The following is a 23824-nucleotide window of genomic DNA, read 5'->3' as shown; positions in this document are numbered from 1 at the left end:
TATTAATGAATGGACAGACAGGAGAATGAGAACTCTGAGCATGAAGACAGCAGGACATTTGTCTTAGTTAAGTAATTTATTCCTCACGTCTGGAGCAATAACTCATCAGAGTTCAAAGCTAAAAAGCCTGTCATTAGTTCGCTGTACCTCTACTTGCCATCACTTACACACTTGATAGGACCATAACTCTTCATGAAGCTCTGAAGAATAAAAATAAAGTAATAGCATCGCAAGCAGGAGCCACACCAAGAATTTCACTTGCTGTAACACCTCGTCTAACACGCAGTCCCACCACTGAAGCGCCATCTCTCCCAGGGTCACTCTGAAGGCCAGGAATGTGACCTGCTGCAGATCTCCAGGGGCTCCAATGAGCTCCACATTGTGCTGAGGTTAGGTACCCGCAGATCCAGCTGGGCTTTACTAGCAGTCCTGCCTCCAGCAGCTCTGCAGGCCTATCATGTTACTCTGATTCTGGGTCAGCGAAGCCCTCCTGGTTCCACTTAGAGCCCTGTTTCATTATTTCAGATTTATCACTGCCATGTTTGCCAGTTGCCATGTTTTCCTTCCATACGTCCCTAAGTGTAATTCATGGCGTCTAATGGTGCACAAACCAAGACATTTTAAGGGACTGCGAGTTGGAGTTGTTCCCAGGCTGGGGGGATTAGGGCCTCTGGGGGCCGCTGGGTAAAACGGTGGAGTGTTGCCCAGAGGAGGGAGAGGCCAGTCCCACTGGAGAGAACATTACTGGATATGTACCGAGTCATTGCATGGCCTAAGGGTTCAGCCTGACAGCCACCCACACCCTCCTCCCAGCATGGCACTGTGCATGGCAGACCCAGGGGGTAGCACAATAGTGAAGTATTGTCATGGATGTTTTCCAAATCTTTGCAAATCTCTCATGCTATTTTCCCTCATTGCTTACCTTTCTGAGGCTGAACATCATTATTGCATCATTATCTCATCTGCTGTTGATTTGCAAATAATGACCAACTCATAAATGTGGAGAAAGCGACTCAAAAGGCTGTCATGATAAATTTAAACTGCGTTACACACAGATAAATATCAGCGACAGAGAAAAAATGAGCTATTTCACCACTCAGTTCATCTACGCTACAGTAGGACTTTGCATCTAATCTCTCAGGGGCGTCTAGGGGCCATTTAACTGTTGTGTTTCTGTGCCGGAAGCTCACTGGTGGGGGTGTGGGGACAGGAGGCTTGGAACTGGGATGGAGCAAGAAGGGGAAGAAAGCTGGGATTCATCCTCCATTACCATAATAGAATTACCGTGGCGAACAAAGCAGGCATTAGTGCGCCCATGGTGGCATTTGGAGAAGATCCATCTCTCTTTCCTCTGCAGGCTGGCCCTCGTTGCTTAAAGAAAAAGAAAATCTACCCTTTGTTCCCCTTTTCATGAGCTTGCCAGATTGCAACAAGGGGCTCAACTGACACACATGCACACAGACCTGCACGAACGCACACGCCATGCCTCTCGCGCATGCTTGTGTGGGTAATGCACGCCTGCATGTGCGCACTCACGTCTGGCCGGTGCCTCGGCGTTCAGCAGGCAGCTTGACCTGCCCATCAGAAGGGATTACATCTACATAACTCCAACAAAACACTGTCAGCACCCTGCCCCTCCCTCACCCACCCTTCCTTCCACTTCTTCTGTCATCCTGCTTTTCTCCCCTCTCTGTCTCCTCATCACTTTAACCTTTCAATCCTTCCCTCCTGTCTCCCTTTCTTCTCCCTGTCTAGTGGACTTCTGTGTTGTCTGATGTAATACATTTTCAGTACGCCAGCATTTCTCCCAGCGGTGTTGCATCAAATATCACTCAAACTCCTCAAAGGGATCAGGCAGGAGTGTCAGTGAGTGGTGACCTCCAAATACTTATGCCAAGTGTTAACTTGGCAAACCTGAGAGGAGGTTTCCCGGCACACACACACACACACACACAGCTATGTGAGCAGTGGCTATAAGGACTAGTGGCTATGCTGATTCCCAGATTAGGCAACATGCAGTAGTGCTGGTGTCAGATTGTCTCGGTGATAGAGGGAACATGGCGCCGTCATGCACAAACACAGTGAGCTGTTATGAAATGGACCTGCAACTGCTGGTTGGCGCTGTCTCACTGCATGACCCACTAACACACACCTCAGCCAACGAGAAGCATGCAGCAGACACAGAGGAATGTGACTCTTTTCTATGGGATTCAGACAAAGATCCTGCGGCCTAGTTAGTGTCCTGGGAAAATCAAATCTTAACTGACTGAGTAAATGACATGCATGCAGCATTCGTATTGATAAGGATGATGCTGTGAAATAACCTAAACAAAACATAACACAAACTAAACTAAACATATCAAAAGTGGTTTAAATAGGAGCATTAAATAGATTATTAAATATTTTGTCATCTTAATTAGTTGTGGCTATAAGAACAAGATATTCTAATATCTGATCCATATACAGGACGTATGGAAACTGCTCTGAGGAATCTTAATTCCCCAAGTTCAACAGTAAAAGTTGCTGCAGGAGGAAACCTCACCAGCAGGTACCTCATGTTTCCAAAGCCTCTGCTGCCCCCCAGTGGAAACACAGGAAAGATATGAGCACAACACTAATACAAAGTACAGCATACACTACTGTACAGTATGTTATAATGCACAAAACATGAATGAACTGTTATTACATTAATCAAACTACAACTCTGAAACAATCTGATTTGCCTGTACATGTGATTTACCACTTAATTATTTGTGTCTTGAACTGTCACTGAAACACATCTGTCCATGTTTTTCACAACCCTTCATTTCCATGGTATGTTGCATTGTGGGACTCTGAATGTAGTCCACTACATACTCACTGGAGAAGGACTGAGTCTGGACCCTCAAACAGAATTTGCAGAGTATAAATGTGGAATCACAGCCAGGAATCGTAGATATGACTATTCTGTGATAAATTGCCATCTCAACTTAACAGTGCAGCGGATGTTTTCCTTTCCTCTTTTCCTAAAAGCCACTGGAGGAAGACTGAGCCTGGACCTGGTTCTCTGTTGGCAGCGTAGCACGTGCTTATCCCCAGGAGTGTAGGCCTGCACGGGCCGCAGCAAAACAGCCCACCGCTGCTGAGCCTCCAGCGTCCCCCACAGCCCCGCTCTCACACACAGACCCAGTGTGTCCGGTCAGACTACACAGAGAGGAAACACACATACTCCGCTTGACTAGAAACAAAAACACGCAGCTCCGCGAGAGACCCAAACACAGCAGGATAGTCTCTCTGCACTCACAGGAAAGAGGCCAGGGCAGTTAAACTGGGATCGCTCTGTACGTTCATCCACTGAGCACATATTCATGGATACACACTGCTTCAGATAAACACACATACATGCACATGTACACAACCAACAATACAGGAAATGGGTCAGCTGCAGCACAGGTATCCTTTACATCCTCTCCTGGCTCCCACTGTCCGCCGATGAAAGGGAATACGGTCGTCTGTGCAGCCCTGGGCCCGGCCGGCCGAGCGTACAGCGGCTTATAAGAGGCCATTTCCTTCATAATCATCCCTGCCTTCCCCTGCTCTAATCTCCCAAAGGACAGTGGCAATTAGCCTGAGGGGGCCTCACTGTAGCAAGGGCATCTGTGGCATCTCTATTACCTCATGGCCGGTCACTGAAACACATAAAAACACACATTTTGGGATCAACTGGAGCCACAGCTTGGATTTCTGGGTCCCCTCGGGTCTGCATATAATATAATAAGCCTGGCTCAAGTTTTTCTCCTCCCTAATACATCTAATGTTTCTCCTGCCATCTTATTGTTTAGTTGCTATTAATTCACTTCATGGACCTTAATGGGATCTCTCTGCTGCGTCTATTTGTTGTTTGCACATAAAAACACACACATGCAGTCACCAGACGGTCTGGATGTGGTTTATGCTTTGTCAACAACAGTCGGGGAAGAGATCTGTCAGCCACGTCTTTCTGGCTTGTTGACATAGCAGTGAGGATTTCCTATTGTACGTGGCATTAATATCATCAGATAAACCTCCTGCTCCCAGTTTGGAAATTTCCCCCGGTGCCTCCACTGTCTGTTCGAGTTGTAACCTTGTTTGTGAATCATTTGTCTCTTTCTCATACACATAACCCTGATCATTCACTGGGGATTAGCAGTGTAGAATCGTGTAAAAACCTGTGCAGGAGCTGCAGAGCACACTGCAGCTCCATGCTCCTGACACAATGTGCTCATTGATTCCTCTTTGCTTTTGTAAATAACAGCCCTGACCGCAACATGCACACGTGGAAGCCACAAAAGAGCTGTTTTAAAGATAGCAGGAGCTTTTTAAAAGATTATCCTGTCCACAAGTCATTACCGGGGCTCGATAAGAGTTTGTCATCGCGTGGTAATGTTCCAGAGATCCTGTTGTTCCCCTGTGCTGCCCCCGTCTAGCCCCTCGTCCCCGCTTTACTCTCCCTCTTTCTTAAATAGGAGCAGTGTGGTGTTGTGGTGAGGTGAGGCCATGGTCTGCTGAACACTGTGACATTCATCTAAATGGAATCAGATAAAGGCGGGGGCCTGAATACCTTCAACATAAACATCACCTGGAGCCCCCAGCAGGGGCCCCGGCACTGCTCGGCAGCCAACCGAGTCTGCAAACGTCAGGGGGGATAGGGAGCTCGACAAATAGCAGAGACTGAAAGGAGGGAGGGGAATCATTTCCAACCAATGTGAGGAGCGGCTGGCAGCAGATATCAGATGAGATCAGGCCTGTGGGTTCCTTCCACACTAGGTGATACCCCCACATGTGGGCGAGGGGAGGTGATGCAGAGGTGGAAGTGACTGTGTGGGAGAAAGGGATATGACCTTTACACATGTAAACCAGGTTCCCTGTGGAGCAGACTGGGAGTAAGAAAGCAGTGTAGAGAAAGGTGAGAAAAATGACCCACAATTACAGTGATGAGGAAGCTTGGCTTTAAGTATGAGAAACATCAAACAGCAAGCAGGTCAACACAAAGAAAAACATGTAAATTGAAAGCTCTTCTGATGTATTTTCAACACAGGTCAAAAGGACAAGAGCAGAACAGCAATCAGCGTGCCTAGACAAATAATTATCCTCATAAATGCAGCAGCCACTCAGCCCAAAATAATTCCACTACCTGGGGTGTGAGCTGCCTCAAGAATGCTCCAAAATGTCTGGGGAGGGCGTTGAGCAAACAATGGAAGGTGGGATAATTACAGAGAAAATGAGGGATGAACTGAGTAGTAACCCTCAGTGAGGAGGGGAAAAACAAACTGCAAAACATCTCACACACACACACACACACACAGAGGAAGAGACAGTGGGTTCTCAGCGAGCTGTGCAAGCAGGCTTGGACCTGCCCATCCTGGATAAAGCTGTCAGCAGCACCAGAGAACATGCTCATGGGAACTGGATGACCTGCTGTACTTCACAGTCTGTACCACACACACTGTGCAGAGGTGGCTGTGCCTCTGCTGGCTGCACACCGAGGCCTGGTTCGATGGATACCTATACATTGGAAGACAGTTCATTTGTAGCCGGCTGTTAATTCTCGCCATATGTAGTGTGAAGCAGTGAAGGCCAGTTATTTCCATCTGTTAAATGAACATAAGCGCTCCTCACTGCTCTGGATCCAAACACACTTAATCTTGTGTTTCTGACACCAGCTTTGAGTCTTACTTCAGGAAGGGCTACTGAGAGGTGAAAGCCAGGCAGCAGATGGAAACAAGTCTTCCAGGAAATTAATGGAGGTTGGTGTGCAGCAAGAACATGAGCTGGCATGGTGTCTGCCTGTTTCCTTTAAGTGTAAGAAAAGCAAGGATGAATAGAAAAAAGGAGGGGTAAAGCACATATATGGTGGAAAAGGGAAGTGACAAGTGAGGATGTTTGGATGGGAGTGGTTATCAGAGCCATTTGGCTAGCTGGGTGGTAGCCTGTATAAGCAGTGGGACAGAATAGAAATCTTGCAGCGAGGCTCTGCATACTGATGACCTGGCTGTAACGGCTGCATCGGCTCTCCGGCAGTTATTCATTAAGCCATTAAAGGAACACAATCAAGTCATTTGTGTGGCCTTCTGTTTCAGACGGGTTTTCTTCCCTCTGTGCTCTGCTGAGAAAAAACAGAATACACGTCAATGAATAAATCTGAGGTGAAGAAAAGAGTGAAAACGGTTAGACCTGGGCAGCGAGCTGAGGCCAGCTGTTGGCGCTCCTTCTGAGCAGAAAAGAAGTAATTAATTGCGGAAGCAGCTCATGCAGGAACTAATTCACTTATAGGACAGTTTGATAAATGAACCAACATTCAAATTCAATCTACCTGCGCTGAAATTAAAGAAGGATAATTGCAAAGAACACTTGATGTAACAGGTCTTTTCTTATAGTGACGGCCATTAAACAGCAAAGAGCCTCAGCCAATTTGGCTGCCACCGAGGGCCAAGAGCGCCCTCTTGTGTCAACATCTTTAGACAGCAAACAACAAACCGAAAACATCAAGTTAATAATATTTATTTTATTGCCATCCATATATACATATATGTGTTCTTCTCTTGTAATATTTATATAGCTTAAAGCATTAGGATCACTGTGTAAACAATGAACAGAGAACAATGAAAAAAGGCTAAGCTTTAACACAATGACACTGTGGTCCTCTTACAAAACACACTGTCTGAGACATGTCCTCCCTCACACACACACATGCCTGAACTGTGAACAGCATCATTTTGTAAAGTTCATCTAAGTACAAAGAAAAGCAGCGAGTGTTAATCAAACTAGTGCCTAATCATAAAGAGGCAGTACAGTACATGTTGCTTCCACAATACTGCGGCACATGATTGGAGGAAGACACACAGCACCAGGTAAACTACAGCTGATTATCTGCTGGGTTGTACGACTCCATGCTGGCTCTCTGTGTGATCCTACAGTATGTTAGTGGGGCTATGTGAAATGGATCTACAGGAACAACATGTAGTCCCCAAAAATAGGCCTGGGTTGCCATAGTGACAGTGCCTGGGGTTAACCATAACAGAGGAGAAACAGCACTGACGTGTTTATGAAACACAATAACACACACACAAAAAGGTCCCGTGAATCGAGTTACGGTCTCATTCAGGACAGCTAAACCTGTTACAAGGCAATTAAACACACAATCACTAAAGTCCTTGCATTGTCATACAGATGATTGTGATGATCAGTAGATATTTACTATGTAAGAGTGAGGAGAAAGCAGAGCAGAGTCGTGAAGGCTAAAAGTCAAAGCCACTTCCTAAACCGTGTGTCAGGTTTTGTGATTGTGATGAGCAACAGGGGGAGCAGCACAGAATATTGTTTGTGTGTAAATGATTAAAATGAGTTACAACACATTTTGACAGCTCTTCTTGTAATACACACACCAGAGAACAACCTCATTACACAAACATCAAAGCATACAGAGAGCAAAGTATCCTCCCAAGTCTTCATAAAAGTAGAAAATTAAAACTTCCATTTGGATTAATGGAATGGATTAATGAACAACCAGCATCTATTTCACCAAACTGAACTCTGCACGAGCTAATTAAATGGTTCCACTCAGGTGGCAGCGGTCAGATTCTTCTCCCCTCAGTGCGCATGGAGATAATATACTAATAAATGTGTAATAAGTGCAAGGTGGCCTGGCTAACTAATTTACTGGCATCCCATAGTTACATCTGCAGAGGCTTGTGCAGGAGCAGACTTTGGTCAGTCACTTAAACAGTGTGGAGAGAACATCCAGTCAGTTATGTTTCTGATTAGAGCAACATCGCACCTCATTCAATTATCATTCAAAGTATGTGATGTTTTTGGTTAAATGAAAAGTAGAAACAATCACGGGACAGACACGGAGTGGCTGTAGGGGACCATTACAATGGCAGTGCATTTTCAAAATGAAACAGGAAACGTATTCTTTTGGGATAAATTAAATCTGCCACATTCGATCTCAGCAGCGTGTAGAGCTACAACAGTACTTTGAAATTATTAGTACAGGCACACAAAATAGAGTTTAACAAGCAACCATTAAAAAAAAAGATCTAATGAGTTAAATTCATTAACCAACAAAATCACACACTGATATCACGGTGAATAACAATGAGTACTGTCTCACTTGTTGGGGGAATGAGGAAACAAGTATGTCTCTTTTGGGGCTGTTACATGCACACAAACACTCACTGGTACCAAACATTAAGAAACTCAGCACAGTCACAGACACAGACGTTAGTGACCGACTGACAACTTCACATGGAGGAAACTCCTCACATCTCCGTCTTGTCTTGATGTGGAGATGATGATCATGATTCCCCTGGCTGCTGACACAAAGTTATTTAACAAACGTTAAGTAACTGAAGTTAGACTGAGCAGCCGACCCCTGATTTGCACCAAAGAGTCAGCCACCCATTCTCTTCCAAACCTCCCGTCCTCGAGGTCACTCTGTGCTCTCCTGGCCCAGCTCCACTTCTTCTCCGAGGATGGATTCTGGCACCCCTCCCTCTCCCTGGAACAGCTCCTCCATCAGCTGCTCTCCAGCGCTGCCGGCCCGTGACGCCCACAGAGCAGCGCCCTCCCGCAGGCCCAGCGAGCGAAGCAGCCGTGCGTAGTCCAAAAATGAGGCCTCGATAAGTTTATGTGCAAATGCAGGTCAAGGAGAACTTGTAACATTTCATGGGACATAAAAAACACAGTAAACTAATGCGCGCTGTCATCACCTGAACACATTCCTTCATTTCATCTCACATTCCTCAGGTGCAACATAACCAGTGTTGATCCACTGAGGCTGGTGATGACGAATTTAAAAACACGGAGTAACTGATCTCAGATGAGCTGACCATCTCTAAAATCACACTGAAATAAGTGAGAGTAGGTTAAATACAACACACCTCTCAGTATGATGCAATACTGCACATGAAATGTGTGAAGTGTATTTAGCCTGTGCTCCTCATTGCTCCACACTGTGCACTGTTTGTGCTGCTGCAGATGGTCAACAAAACTGCAAAGATTAATTGGGCACACACTCCTGCATTTGTGCTTGGGCCCAATTTTATGTAGGTTTTTCCGATCGATGGGTCAGCCACTTCTACATAAGTACCTGTTCAACTAAAGGCAAGATATTTAGTCCGACAACCAGGTCTTTTTACTGAAACACTGCCTCCAAAAAACTCCTCTACTACAAAGGAGGCTGGCCTCACACAGGCTCAGTCTGCTCTGATCTGATCCGTAAATCAGAAATCACTTAGTGGCTACAAGCCAGTTCTGACCAACAAACAAGCCAAAGTCTTCAATTCAGCGTGCACACAATGATCTACAAACATTTTTTTAGAAGAAAAACTGTTTTAGGGTAGACCCATTATGTCAAGCTTTTGTTTTTTTGTCTTTTTGTGTGTTGGTCACTGTTAATATAAAACACATTTTCTATAAGCATTAAATTAAGAGCCATGGCTGGCTGGAAGAACTGATTTACCCAGGAGCCACAGGAACTGGTGGAGCATAAAGTTAATTTTTCACTTTGTTAAGGAGTCAGCAAGATATTCTCCATTATGTCACAGTAACAGTGTGAGGCCATGACATTTCAGTAACATATTGAAAACTGTGATACACTGTGAGCAAACAACACAGACTGACCAACTGATACTGCGCCTGCTGGTTTCATATAATCTTTATATCAGTGGTCAGCTGTGTTCTCTTACGAGTGTGTATCAAGAGCGTGATATTAGCTATTGGGAGCATGTGAACTGTGGCTCGATGTGCTCCATGAAGCATCTAAATTGACCTTCATTGTGACAAAAGCTCTCTGGCATTGAGTGCGCACCTGTAGCAGAGAGAGACAGAGTTAGAAGTGGAGCTAACTCTGGTCATGAACTGCCCTCAGAGTACAGTAATGGCTTTTCAAAAAGGATATTGGAAGAATCATTGGCCTCCATCACCCCATACTTCAAACAGGCTTCGATAAAGAGCGCGGCGCGATCAAACTGCCTCATACTGCCCAGGAGATGGAAGGAGGAAGAGAGAGACACAGGGAGGAGGAGGTGGTGAGAGCTATTGTCAGAAACCAGCATCATCCCCGCCTTCAAGCATACATCAACCCTGTCATCCTGATGCCTCTCTAATTCTCTGTGAGAGTGGGTTTTTTTTTTTTTGCCGCCAGAGGCAACTCAGAGCACGAGTTGTCAAGGAGGAGGACAGGTAGACCAACAGCAGATCGATGCTGAGGTAAAAGATATGGGGTCAGACTATACCATACACAGTGAAGTGTCCTTCAGTGCCACAGGAAGAAAAGAAGTGGGAGAAACTAAGACTCAAGTGCTCATGACTGTGGATGAAAGACGATGGGAGGGGAAGGTCAAGCAGAAAAGGCCATGGGCTATATACATTTTATAAAATACTGGATGTTTGTATGCATGTGTTTCTGTGAATGGAATTCATACAAGACAGAAGTAAATTACAGGGTTTGTGTTTGTCATTGTTAAGACCTTGGTCATGGACAATGCTCAACTCTGCACATTTTTCAAAGTCTGAACATGTACAGCGTCAGTCCTGGCTCTTACCTGTGGAGCATCTCTCCCACTTTGTAAAAACAGCCCAGGGAAAGCAGCACCAGGATGGCTTTGGACTTCTGGTTGACCTGCGGGGAGCACAGATGCTCTGCCCAGCGCTTCAGCACGTCTGAGCTCTCTGCTGGGTTCAGACGCACCTGGAAACACAAACAACAGACACGGCACTCACACTCCAGCTGCTGTAAACGCAAGCATACACATATGCAGTACGTACACCCTAAGCACCCACTACTCCAACCCTCACATGCCCACACACTCACAGACTATCCAAACATTACAGAGTATCTGATGTTTCCTGTTGATGGAGGCCGTCATGCTGAGTTACCTTAGCCAGCCAGGCGGCTCGGTTCCACTCCCCATAGGTCTGCAGGTAGCGGCAAGCGTCGGCTGCCTTGTCAATCAAACACAACAGCTGGACTCCCTCTGACAAACGGCAAAACAGGAGGATTTGTACTTACAACATGGAGAAAATAATGGCCTAACACCACCTGTGGGTTCTCTATACTCTGTAGATTACAGGCTGCTGAGACTGCACTGTTCTTTCCTGGGTGAAAAATCTGCTATAAACATTTAAGGACCACTAAGATAAAATAGATCATATCTGAAAGCCTAAATAATAAATCAATTATTGAAAGATATTTAAAAGGCCCTTTCAAGGCTGCAGACACTCATGCAATGAAAACTACACATTAAATACAGTTATACTACCTGCTAGCTTGCCATTAGCGATCATGTTGGTGGCCACTAGTTTGATGGTGGACTGTGAGGGACCAGAGGAGGTGATGGTGGTCACCAGGCAGGCCTTGAGTGAATCACAGTAGTAGCTGGGGTTGTCAGCACTCGTCTCCAACAGTAACTGCACTGCCCTGTCCGTCTGCGAGCAACAACAAAGAGATGAAAATGCAATGACTGAGGCAACAAAGAGAAATGAGGCATATAGCAGCTGAGGCAGGTAACCACTGTGTGAGCTGAACAAGACCGAGCTGCAACCGAAATTATGTTTATTATCCTTCTTTTCATCTGGTGGAGATGAAGGCTCAAGCTCACGCTGGGGTCAGCACAGGCTGGTCTCTGCCTGTCTGCCTGTTGGAGGATTGCACATCCAACACAGCCTGCTGATTGCAGCCTGTGATTAGAGGGAGAGCTGTGACATTGAGGGGACGCCAGCGAGGACAGAGGCAGCACTTACCGTCCATCTTGCTACATTAGGCTCCACAGCACTGATATGACCTATTTACAGTCATGAAAATATACATATATACACATATAATTAGAGTGTGGGTAGTACACTGTAAAGTCTGGAAGCCACATGTATGAAAGATGGAGAGAGATTCTAAACTTTGGGTCCCTTTTGTTTTTTTTTTTCCTAAAAAAGGATGTGACAGCTAAAAACAAAAACTAAGAATTCATCCATTCATGTATGATGTCAGATTATATTACAGTATGCCAACCACTGCAGACAAAAGATGAATTCCTAACTCATTTGGTTGCTGTCTGAAAACTGCAACCTCTGAACAGGAACTCTTATCTAATCATCTATCTAATGTCACTGTTGGAACATGTATCTGTGGCATCATAACAGATATAATTGTATGGGCAGTATGGGTAGTGTAGTACTTACCTGACCCAGCAGGAGGAGCTGGTCAGCACATTTCTTAGTGTGCTCGTAGCTGGAGCGCTTCACCTCCTGCAGGTGAACCCGATCCAACTGGAACTTCTGTTGATCAGTAAAGGTGGAGCCACGGGTTAGCTTACACTGTTTCTGTTTTTGGTTTGTTTTTTTTCACACAACCTTGTGTGTGTGTGTGTGTGTGTGTGTGTGTGAGTGGGAGAGAGACAGCGATGGAATGAGTTGGTACACACAGATTATACACTAAGGACATGAAATGCTTAATGATGAGAAAAAAAGGGATGGAGGACAATTATAGGAATAGAGTCCAGAGATGGAGAGTATAATTATAAAGTCTTTAAAATATTCAGGAGTTTTCACAGTGTTTCTGGTGCCAGAACCTCCCCTACTGACTCTCATTATTGGTGGCTTTTTTCCCCATTATTTCACCACATATTCCCTGCTGGGAGATGAGACTTTTTCAGTGAGCAAACGACGAGCATGAAACTTAAACACAGTGACAGACGCTTTAAAGTGTGAGAGCTCCTGAGTTTTATAAGATGACTAGAGGGGGGAAATGATACAAAGAGGGAAGAGATAACAGCATAGTTGAAAATTAGTTATGTATGCTGTATGTGTGTCCTTGCATGTGAACACTTGTGTATCTATATCTACCACAGAGGCTTTACTTTTTTCTACTTTTTATGATGATGAATTCTTCTGTGTGTAACAGCCGTGAGCATAAATCCTTGCAGAGATACCAAATTAGTTTAGTAACTTTGGAGCCGTGTGCTTTGTATTGGAGTCCTGGATATTAGTAATTACAGTCAGACTGCTGCCACTGAAGCTGTTTTATGACAACAGGAGCCAAATGTAGCAACAGACTGTGTGGGTAACTCTTTGAAAGTCCTAACTTTGTGATCACTGCGTGACCCCTCATTAACACCGAGAAGAAGTAAAGTAGAACTTCCACAAAAACAGAATGGTGCATAATGTTTTAAAAAAATAAACTGAATAACACTCAAAAGAAATTTTTAAAAAAAGTGACGGGCTTATTTGAGACTTTTCAACAGGCCCTTTACTGACTGAAATTAGACAGTCCATCTACATTCTGCTACTTCATACTATGAAGCAAGTTAAAAGCTACTTGACATTTTTTCTTAATGGGCTAATCTTTTTCCATCAAGAAAAGGTAAATGTTCTTTCCTCTCCTCATCTCCTCTCCACTCAAAAACCACTTTTACAAGCTATTCCTCTAAAGTCCATATGCAGCTTGAACACAAAAACAACCCGTGCATCACAGCTACAAAATGAAAAACCTTAAATTATAAAAATGCTGCATTCACTATGGCAACATTGAAGTTTGTTCAGCGTGGCTGCCATGTCGACCAGCAGACTGATGTGAGCAGACACAGCAGAGAAGAATCAATCAATGGGCCTCTTCTGAAGAAACTTTTCTAACACTCTTCAGAGAAAAAAGTGGTCGATAATTAAAGTAAAAAAAAAAAAAAGAGGATTCAGGGCATTGTTTACAAGGTCCTTGGACGTTGGTTCAGCTCTGTCATCAGCAAGATGCATTGATCCGGGCAATGACATGGCACAAACAAGAGAGGGATTTTTTTTTTAATTGAGCGTATCCTGGTGTGGGATAAAATCATTATGGGGAAATGTTGGGGGAATTAAATGTAGTGAGGAATGAAATGAAAGATGGGTTTGACCTCAAAGGATTAAAAGTGTGAGTTGCTTCGTGGGGTTTAGTGAAAGAGGAGATACACAATGTCATTAATAATGGAAGGTACTGTGTGACCGGAGCTATGTTGTTGACACTATGGATGACAAGCGTGGTGTGTGTTTGTGCGTGGTCTGACTTGAAGATACTAAGTCTCTGGATGACTCTTGAGGGGATTGCTTTTTTAATGCTGACTGCTTCGATCGTGTATTTGTGTCTATTGTCTCAAAGAGAGGAAAAGAAAACACTCCCTCTTCTTCTCTTGTTTTACTGACCTGGAAGTAAGAGCTCTCACACAGGACGTCGTGGCAGATGTCCAGGTGGTTGTGAGGTGATGGCTGGGTTCCCTCGCTTTGGGCCTGGCCCTCTGCAGTGGACACACTCAGCTGACGAGCCTGGGCAAATGACTGGAGGTAGTGGGACGCCACTGTCCAGAAGTGAAGGTCCGACTCGTCCCCGAACAGCCTGCGGTTTACCACAACAAAGCATCAGCCGGGCTCAGATTGGATAATGATCTCTCTGGAGCAGTTAGTCAAATTAGGCAGTCTGAATCAACATGCCACTTGCTTTTCCAAGTAGTGTGTGCACTAATGACTGTAGTTCCTGTATCTCCTAGCCCACGCCTCACTCTGTCAGCAAGCTCTCCTCCACCCCATCTCCACATTCTTCTGCTTTTTCTCCTGTCGTTTACCTCCCTCAGCCTTTCTTTTAACATATCTGCACAGGCACACAGCTGTTGCTAGGTTACCTCGCCACATTAACAACAGCATGAAAACTTGGACGGCCGGTTGCAGGGACATAATCACGAGCTCTGTGTGAGAGTACGGCAACAGAATTTATGGTACAAAAAGGGACCATGTGACTTTCCAGGTACATCATGGCTTTAATAACAGGATCCAAGGGGTGGTACTGCATCTCTGCTCAGACTGGCTGTTCCAGATTTGTCAGATGCTCGAGGGAAATGAGAGCAGGAGCAGAGAGGAGATCAGAGTTGCTGACACAAGCTCTCATGTCATGCTTTTTTGTGGAGATACAGAATCATGGCTGTACAGTTACAGCAAGAATAAGCCCCGTTATTGTGGCAGATACTGACGGTTTTAAAACTAAATTATTCAACAGCACATTTAGCTCATAATCTTGCATCATCATACTTCTCCTTCCCTGTTGAATTTAATTTTCTAAATTATTGATATTCCTGAGATAGCAGCTGTGAAAACTTTTTGATTTGATTTGAAAATATACAATTAAGCACAGATTTCTGTAGAGAAATGACTCCCAAACCATCTAATTATGCCTTGCTCCACTGAATTATATCTTGATCAATCAGTGGACAACAACGCTAAAAACTAGCTTGACTGCAAACCCATTTCGAGAGCTAACCTGTAGTGTTATTACCCTACAGGAAAAGGTGTTTGTATCCTAACAGCTTGTTGTTTGTTATATATTATTTTAACGTTTTCAGAAACTAAACAGTTTGTTAGAACTCATTACTTTCAGGTAAAGTCTTTGACATAGATGCACTGTCTGAATGAACACAGTACAGTGTGTGCAGACGGCAAACAGTGGTGACTCCATGCTGAGTTGTAACTCACCGCGACACCAGGAGGCATCGCTGCAGCAGACTGAACTCGGGGTCCTGTAGCACGCTCTTCATATCACTGGGGAGCCAATCAGAGACTGACAATCAGAACACAGTGAACGCCAATTACACTTTCAAACACGGCAGGCACAGTGTAGCTGTTGCAGGAGGTTCCTCTTATCTGTCAGCCCACGGACTACATGCTCTTTGAGCTCACTGTCTAAACACAAAGGATGCTGGGAGTCCGACTGCAAGCCAAAAGTACATAAACAAAAACACACTTGGCACGAACACACATACATATACATGCTCCAACATCTGACTGTTTGCGTTTGCGTAATGACAATATTAAATATTCTAGTATGAGCCACAGCGTGTAATTGCTTTTACAAGACAAAGCCACAGTGTAATAACTCACTTAGACAAGGAGTTGAGCTGCTCCTGGATCAGGCCTTTTATCTCATCTTTCTCATTGTAGTCTCTGAAACAGAGGGATCAAACTCAGTCAAACAGCTCCTCTCATGTCTTCCTAAAATAACACCTGACCTGATATTAAATGGGGAGCTGAGGACCCGCTTGTTAAGAGAAGCTGATTTGTGGTCACAGGAAATAATAGATAAAAGTTTATTCTAACATTTACGCTGAGGTGAGTGCTGCTCATATAGCTGCCTGACTTATGATAAGGCAGGTGTGTGTTTAATGAAAGAAAGCAGTGCAGCACTGAGGGCTCAGTTAAATGGGGCATACCTACATCAGGCTATGGTTTAACAGATGTAGCTGTCTGAAAAAAGCAGCTTCCAGCCAAACATTTTTAGATATGCTAAGCAGATAAAGACCCTGATCTGTTGAGTTTTGTATGACATACTGTATGTGGTGAGATGAGGTCAGTCAGTAAATGCTGTTGTAGGGAGAGTTAACAGACGATTGATAGTCTGACTTCACCCCCAGGCTGAACAACGTACGGTACTCAAGTTCAAATGCAGTTTAACCTAAAGCAGCTCTGCTCTCTCATTGAAGCACACTGTGTGGATATCAATAATTGAAACTACTGGCCTGTGTCAGTGTGTTGCTCTGCTTACTTGATCTAGCTTCAGGGATAGGTGCCAGCGTTCGGTTTTTATTTTACGGCTGGTGTTCCCAACTGCCACGAGTTAATAAACAAAAGATTGGAATTGGATCAGGCTTTACATCGCCAAAACAATTAATTAAAAAAAAAAAAAAATGCATTGGTCAGCCCCGACACTGATCTTGCAGACTGGCACCGGGCAGCGCTAAAAAGATCTGAAGCTAAATAATCATTATTTTCCACAAGGTCATGACTTGAATTCTTGACTCTTAGTGTGGAGTTGCATGTTTCCCATGTGTTTGTGAAATTCTCTCAGGTACTTTTAGGTTCTTCCCGAGTAAACGTACTGTAAATGTAAATGTGCTTGCTTCCTATGGAATCGTAAATGGGATGATATTAGAGTGGACATATTTATGGCAACGTACTCGGAGGCGAGACTTACACTTGAGTGATGTCCATGGTGAAGGTTCCTGACCACGGCTGCAGCAGAAGAAACGCCTTGAGGGTGAGAGCAGCTCGGGGCACCAGCAGGTAAGGACACCACACTGGATCTGGACACAAACCCACAGACAGAACATTCGATTATAGCTGTTAGTAACACCACGAATAGTATTAAATCATGTGTCATTACACAATTAAAAAGTATATAATTTCATTTGCTTAAGGAAACTACTAGGTCTACTTTCCATTTCTCTCTTCTAAAATGTCTATATGTCATCTTTATGTCACAGTTTTCCCTCCATCCCTGGCTCACCGGTCAGGTCTTGTTCGTCCATGCGGTAGCTGGCAGACTTCATCGCCATCTCCAGCACTCGGATACAGCCATCGTCAGAGGCCAGAACGACCTTGTCTGATGTGCACCAGTCAATGTCTAGGATGCGGTAGTTCACATTGCGACCGATCCGCATGCTGCTAACCATTTGGACCTGCAAGAGAGAGAGGGGCCAAGGCAGTTCAAACTCAACCTGTCACTGAAAAGCTTCTTTTATGTTATCTGCAAGGAGTCAAAGGGAGAAGCTGGGAAATGAGCCACTATTCAGCAAAATTCAAAGGGAGACAGACACAATACGAGATGATTTTGGATTGAATAAAAACGTGTTGGATTAACACAGAGGATGGTCAATGTGGCGTGCTAATGTAAACTAATTTACATTGCGTACAGCAGGATAAAGAAGGGAAGACTCTGTGGACTATCTGCCTTTTCACAAGGTGTTCTCCTCTTCTCTCTCCCTGGCTTTTTATGCAGCTCTATGGGAGTCAGCGCAACCCAGCTGTCAGCAGACCGCTGAAGCATTTCGGAAATCTCTCCTGCACTTCCTCTCCTCCCTCATTCTCTCCTGCTCCTCCCTCTCTCCCTCTCTCTTTCCCGCTCTACAGCTCCATGCTCGTTTCCCTCTGCAGCTTTGATCCATCTGTTGTCTGGCTTTTACAACTGGGGACTGAAAACTGTGTCTTATCTCAGCTCCCCTCAAGAAAGCACATCCCTCCATCCAGACAATAGTGCTCCACTGGGACTACGTATCTGCCTCCACCTCTCCACCCCACAGTGCTTAATACACCAAAGCATCTTTGTGTGTCCACATTCATCTGCTCTTCAATTTTTAACACTCATTGCTTCTGGGTAAGCTAACAGATACTGTGGCGTGGATACAGATGACAAAAAACTCCAGTCTATGACATTAGGTAAAATGATGAACTGGAGCGCAAACTAGCCAGAGGGATTCTTAGATGAGGTGTAATGAAGGCTGTGCAGAGAGAGGGATTTCTGGATGACTTTGGTAAACAAAGTTAAAGAGAGAGCGAGCGAGGATGAACACCACTTACAGAAATCAGGGTCATCCATCCTGCTATGGTTGAGCTTATATACAGCGTGTCAGCAGAAAGCTTTTAAGATTTGTGCATGTGTACTTATACAGCACAAGGTAATGATTCTTTAACACAGCAAGACGATTACAGTGGATTTAGTTTGAGAGAGGATATTAGTTAAATATACCCACCACAATACTGTAGTGCTTCGGTGATTACAGCTCTACAGAAACACATTCATTCTGCCACAGTAAATCTGTAAAACTGTAAACCACAGCTATGAACCTGCTTGAGTTCTGCAGTGCAGTGAGGTGATGTGTATGCCGGGGATTTATAAAGTGTTACACCAAACCAGTCAATAAATCAACTGCAATATTTTTTATTTCTGTCACAATGATAAGTCACCAGCACCCGGCAAGAGCTGGTGTGTGGTGCCTCACCTCTTTGGTGTCCCAGACCTCTGCGCCATCTGTGTACATGACCAGCAGCTTCTGATTGCCCTTCCCTGGAGCAAAACGAATCTTCTTCACCCAACCACGGTGGGTCGGTATTCCCCTGAAAACATCAACAACATTGGTCATGGAGTGAATCCATTTCTTAAACACTGCATAAGTTAGGACATTGCACACTTAATTTACATCACAGCAGATTTCTGACTATCAGCACTTTTCCTACCTATTTTTCTTCTACCCTAGAGTTATTTGTTACCATTAAAGATTTACATGCATAGACTGTTCATCAACCCATTGACATTCTGGTGAGGTTATTTTTTGTTGTTTAGCTGTCACCTGGACAAACGAGCTTTGAGGTCCCAGAAGTTGAGATTGCCGTCCACATCTCCGAGAACCAGGGTGTCACCTTTCCAGGCAATGCAAGCGATACTGCCCATACTACCCTGCAACACAGGATGAGCAAGGTTGTTAAGAGGACAAAGACAGAAGGAGAGACACACATTTGTCCCCTGCTCAAAGATTCCAAAGAACAGTTTTTAGAGTGTATCTGTATTTTAAACATGGTGTCTGTTTGGATTATTTTCAGCTACTTACAAACACAAAACTATGAAAATTAGTGTACGAGCCTCACTGGTGAGTTGCTGTAGTTTAATCCCTGAAGTTCTGAGATAACTTGTGTCATCTGACCATGATCATCCACCGTATAATATAATAAACAGAGGATAGAAAAACCAAGAAAAATATGACATGATGGTCACAAGCCATGTCTTCAATGGGCTGTTCAAAAAGTGCAATCCCAACAGCATAAAAACCACATTTATCCCTCTACTATAAAACATCATACTCCCTAGCATTCAATGTTTGAGTTTGACTGAAGACAGGACAATAAATTAAAATATCCACAGCAGCCAAGTGGTAAACAAGCACGACATCTGAGTTTAAGTAAGGCTGCGCCACAAGACAGAGTGCTGATGTGAAGACATTATGTGTCACCTCACCTTCAGTGTGTGCGCAGTGGATGATAGGACAAAACTTTTTAGGAGAGTTTCTGTCAGTTTCCTGACAGAGATATGAAGATCCTTTATCATCCTGAAAGGACTGTAAAAACCTTTGGGGTATGCAAATCTTTGAGCAATGAATCTGCAGCCGTCACGAAGATAAGGCTTTAAAATCCCCAGGTAAACCTCCAGTGTCTGTCTGTGTGGTGTGAATAGATGCAGGTAGCGAGAGAGGAAAACACAGACCGCCTTACAATCCTACCCACTGCTCAGAAGTGGACTTGAGGAATGGAGATACTATAGTGGCTTTTCTTTAGAAATACTGTATGGAGAGAGATTGATTTTGCCATCCCAGATGAAAAAATCAAATCAAAATAAGATAAATGTTACTGTGCTGTTGTTACTGACAGAAGATGTGGGCAATCAACAACAAACAACAGAAGGTGCTACCTACTCTATGTATGACTCATCTCGACACAGATATAAGCCACGGTGAGATAATGAGTCCGAGAAAGTTCCTGTTGCTGGAATCTTCACCGAAGAATAGCTTTAATTCAAACGGATGCTTGGCCGACCAAACACCTTCTCTTTAATTAGAAATCAAAGGGTTCTTTGTTAGTGGTGACACATTGACTTGTGAAGTAATGAAAACACACTGCTGATATGGTTTTACCACTGCACCCTGTAGTCATCTGGGTGAAAAGACAACCTGTCCTCAGTAATAGCTGGCCTCCATTTACCAGCCAAGCCACTTTGCTTTCAAAGCAAAATAATAATTGGGTTACGGTTATAAGCTTTACAGGTCGGTACAGTAACAGTTCCTCTTTTTCTGAGCCTGAGTCACATTCTGAACCAGCACAGAAAACATGTGCAAAACACGATCTGGGACAAACTGATGACACACTGATGACACACTCAAAACCACACACACTCAGCTGGCTGTTTGTTCTCTCTGAGAAAAAAAAAAGTTTAATACAGCAAAAAACATAAAGCTGAAGAATTTAGGTGAAAAACCTTCACCTTGATTGCATGCAGTTTATTACTGAATGTAGCACATTAAGTTCACCACTTCTTGTAGTGAAGCCAACATCTATATCATCTCCCACACGAGCCCCACAAAAAAAGAAACTGAAGGACACAGGATATAGAGGGGGAGTGATGGCTTTTACTTTATGGAGGAGGAAATGATGCTGGCTAACAACCAGAAAGCACATATTTCTTCCAGCTCCAAAATGAAGAAAAATGTTGACACTATGCAATGTTTGATCAAAAAAACAGCAAAGTAGTTGATGTGAAACACTTTGCTATCATCCTTTCTTTCCCTGTGACACAGAGAAAAAATAGTACACATTGCAAAAAAAGATTTAACCTTTAAATATAAGAGAGACAATGGCAGAAAGATGCAAGAACAAAAACACAACAAAAGACAGAAAAGGGAGGGAAAAGGGACATCTGAGTTTAAAAAAAGAAGTGGTGAGTAAAGGTGAAATACAGTATAAAGGACAGTGTAAGTTACAATACAGTGAGAAAGTATTGATTAATAGTTTTGACAGATGAGATAAGAGAGGAGAGGAGAAAATGTGAGGTAGAGATAGGAGACGTACTGGTGTCCATAGAAAATAAACAAATAGAAAAGACAGATTTAGATCTTGTGTACGAAAAGGATTAAACAAATATTAATCTGACAGGAGAAGGAGAGATGTGAAGTGGGCAGGAATAGCTTTGTGCAAGGATCAGTGTGGACGACCTTGAGGTGGTTCAGGTAAACATGAAGTAAGAACAGACATAAAAAGGACACATAGTCTCTAGACTCACATCAGGGGGAATTCGTGCACCATCTTTGACTGTGTTGCCCTCTACGGTGATGTGGTAGACCTGCCCATCTGTGTCAGTGAATACAAAATGCTCCCTGGCTGAGATGGCCTGGCTGGTCTCTGACTTGCTCTCCGCATCCTGCAGGAGGCTGTAATAGAAAAATCACACAAGCAGACAATGCTCTCAGATAAGGACATGTCGGCTCTTTTTCCAGTAGCCCCTGTTACACAGAGATCACGCTGCCTGTGCTTGTTTACACTGAACCACATAAAACCAGCATAATGCCACCCCGGTGTGTGATTTTACACAACCTGCCAGCATTATGGAATCAGAGGTGTCATTAATCACATGTAACACAGCAGCAGGCTCTCCCTTTATACAGATGTCGATCTGGCTCTGTGACTACCCACAATTCCACGAGCAGGCTGTATAAACGCGGCCAGTGTAAAATATTTTGGCTGGGTGGTGTGGAAGGAGTACTTGAGCTCATCTGACAGGGGTGTGGGGGATACATCAGACCAAAAAATACACCCAGAAAACAAAAAAGCAGCAAAATGATGATCAGGTATGATATGATTTCTACTCTGACCACAGCTACTTTAATTGCATGATTTGTCATGTCATCTCAGTCTGGTAAACAACACCACAAACAAAATATTATGATGCTGACCTGATGACTGAGGATTCAACACTACTCTGCTCGGCGTCTGAAACCGTCTGCCGAGCCATGGCCTCCCTCGCTGCCATTTGCTTCTTCTTTAGACTCTTCAGGTTGTGGGATGGGGACCACTCCTGTTTACAAACACACATTTAAAGGTTGCAGTTACAGCAATAAACCCAGACAGAGAGCCAGACACAAATATATTTGCTGACATAAGAGCAAACCATTACAGTGCAAAAAACCGACAGAGAGAGAGACAGGAGGAAAAGGGAGTGATTTGCACATATAGTAGATGCTTGCATTATGAAACTAAGGCACACAGGAGGGCTGTTTTCCCCAGCCTTCCTGACTAACTGCTGGAGCACTGTGGCTGTAGTCTGGTTAACTGGAGGTTGTAATCAATATGGAAATGAGACAGCAATATGGGGCTGGGGGAGGCAGGCATGTATTATTAAGGTTACTGGCACTTTTATTCGCACTGTGGAGGATTTTACAGCCCCACTGTAAAGTTTGCCCAGCATAACTCTCTTTTTATGAGCATTTCTCTGGCCTAATGAAGCCACTGTTCTTTGCTGAGCAAAGGGAAATTTTCCAGACTAATCTTTCAAATGGTCCACACAAACACAAGAAGGGGAAAAGAGTCAAAAAGTATAAGAGACTATTACAGGAGGGAAGAGTGAACAACACTGTAATGTGAATTTACATGCCTGAACACCTGCTGGAGAATATCATTTCTGTTATATCAGCAGCTCAGAGTTAAGTAAGGACGAGGTTTTTATTAGTATGTAGATTTATCAGTACCAGTGCAGTAACTGTGGGGAAGTTCTTAGCCATCTCCCGGAGAAGCGTCCCTGTCCTGATGTCCCACAGCTCCAGAGGTTTGTCCCTGAACACCACCACCAGGTACTGTCTGGGGATGGACATCACAAACACACACATTCAGTCTCAAAACACAAACGGCCCTGTAATATAATAGCCATATAATCTTGCCATATAACCTGGCTTCCATATGGCTTTTGATGTCTAAACACTGGACGAATCTGCTGCCTAGTCAGCAATGTGTCAGATGACCAGCACCAACAGTGACGGTAGTTTCTTTGTGTTCATATAGTGCAATAAGATTGTAGATAGATGAATGGTTTTAGCTTCCCACAAGAACCTTACGACAACAAGGATGAGTTTTTGCAATGACCCCTGCTTAGTGTTTTTCTCTTCTGTATTATAGTGTGCCTTTGGTGCACCACTGTTCACAATAAAAAAAGCAGCATGAACAGGCATTTTCTTGCATATCTGAATCATATATTCAGACCTTTGACTTGAAGTTAGTTTATCTGAATCCCCTGATCCTGGAAAAATAAGATGTGGCCAGAAAATCTGTCCGAGTCACAGCTTGCCCTCCCAAAAAACTACCTTACAGTTGCTCAAGAACAAACATCTTACCTTCAGCTGCTGCAGAGGAACAACACAATATTTAACCGTTTATCACTGCAGCACCTCCTCAATAAGCTTCAGTGTATAAAAGCATGTTGTTCCCT

The 23824-nt window shown here is 44.0% G+C and overlaps 1 protein-coding gene across 1 annotated transcript in view; it reads right to left on the bottom strand.

Annotated features, from left to right (window-relative positions):
- Positions 1-6503: 6503 nt before the first annotated feature.
- Positions 6504-23824, bottom strand: part of wdr11 (WD repeat domain 11) — a 48308-nt gene continuing 30987 nt past the window's right edge. The window contains exons 14-29 of the mRNA XM_018686465.2: positions 23091-23199; positions 22299-22420; positions 21629-21776; positions 19152-19258; positions 18804-18918; positions 17312-17483; positions 17000-17108; positions 15910-15972; positions 15505-15570; positions 14188-14377; positions 12196-12291; positions 11283-11448; positions 10900-10997; positions 10566-10711; positions 9920-9999; positions 6504-8649 (exon numbers count right to left, since the gene is read on the bottom strand). Coding sequence (XP_018541981.1) covers positions 8450-8649; positions 9920-9999; positions 10566-10711; positions 10900-10997; positions 11283-11448; positions 12196-12291; positions 14188-14377; positions 15505-15570; positions 15910-15972; positions 17000-17108; positions 17312-17483; positions 18804-18918; positions 19152-19258; positions 21629-21776; positions 22299-22420; positions 23091-23199 — 1987 coding nt within the window. The 3' untranslated portion in view covers positions 6504-8449. The remainder of the gene's footprint in view (positions 8650-9919; positions 10000-10565; positions 10712-10899; positions 10998-11282; positions 11449-12195; positions 12292-14187; positions 14378-15504; positions 15571-15909; positions 15973-16999; positions 17109-17311; positions 17484-18803; positions 18919-19151; positions 19259-21628; positions 21777-22298; positions 22421-23090; positions 23200-23824) is intronic.

This window comes from Lates calcarifer, linkage group LG16_LG22 (assembly GCF_001640805.2).
Source record: "Lates calcarifer isolate ASB-BC8 linkage group LG16_LG22, TLL_Latcal_v3, whole genome shotgun sequence".
In the NCBI taxonomy this organism is placed as follows: domain Eukaryota; kingdom Metazoa; phylum Chordata; class Actinopteri; family Centropomidae; genus Lates; species Lates calcarifer.
This window is presented reverse-complemented; position numbering and strand designations above follow the sequence as displayed.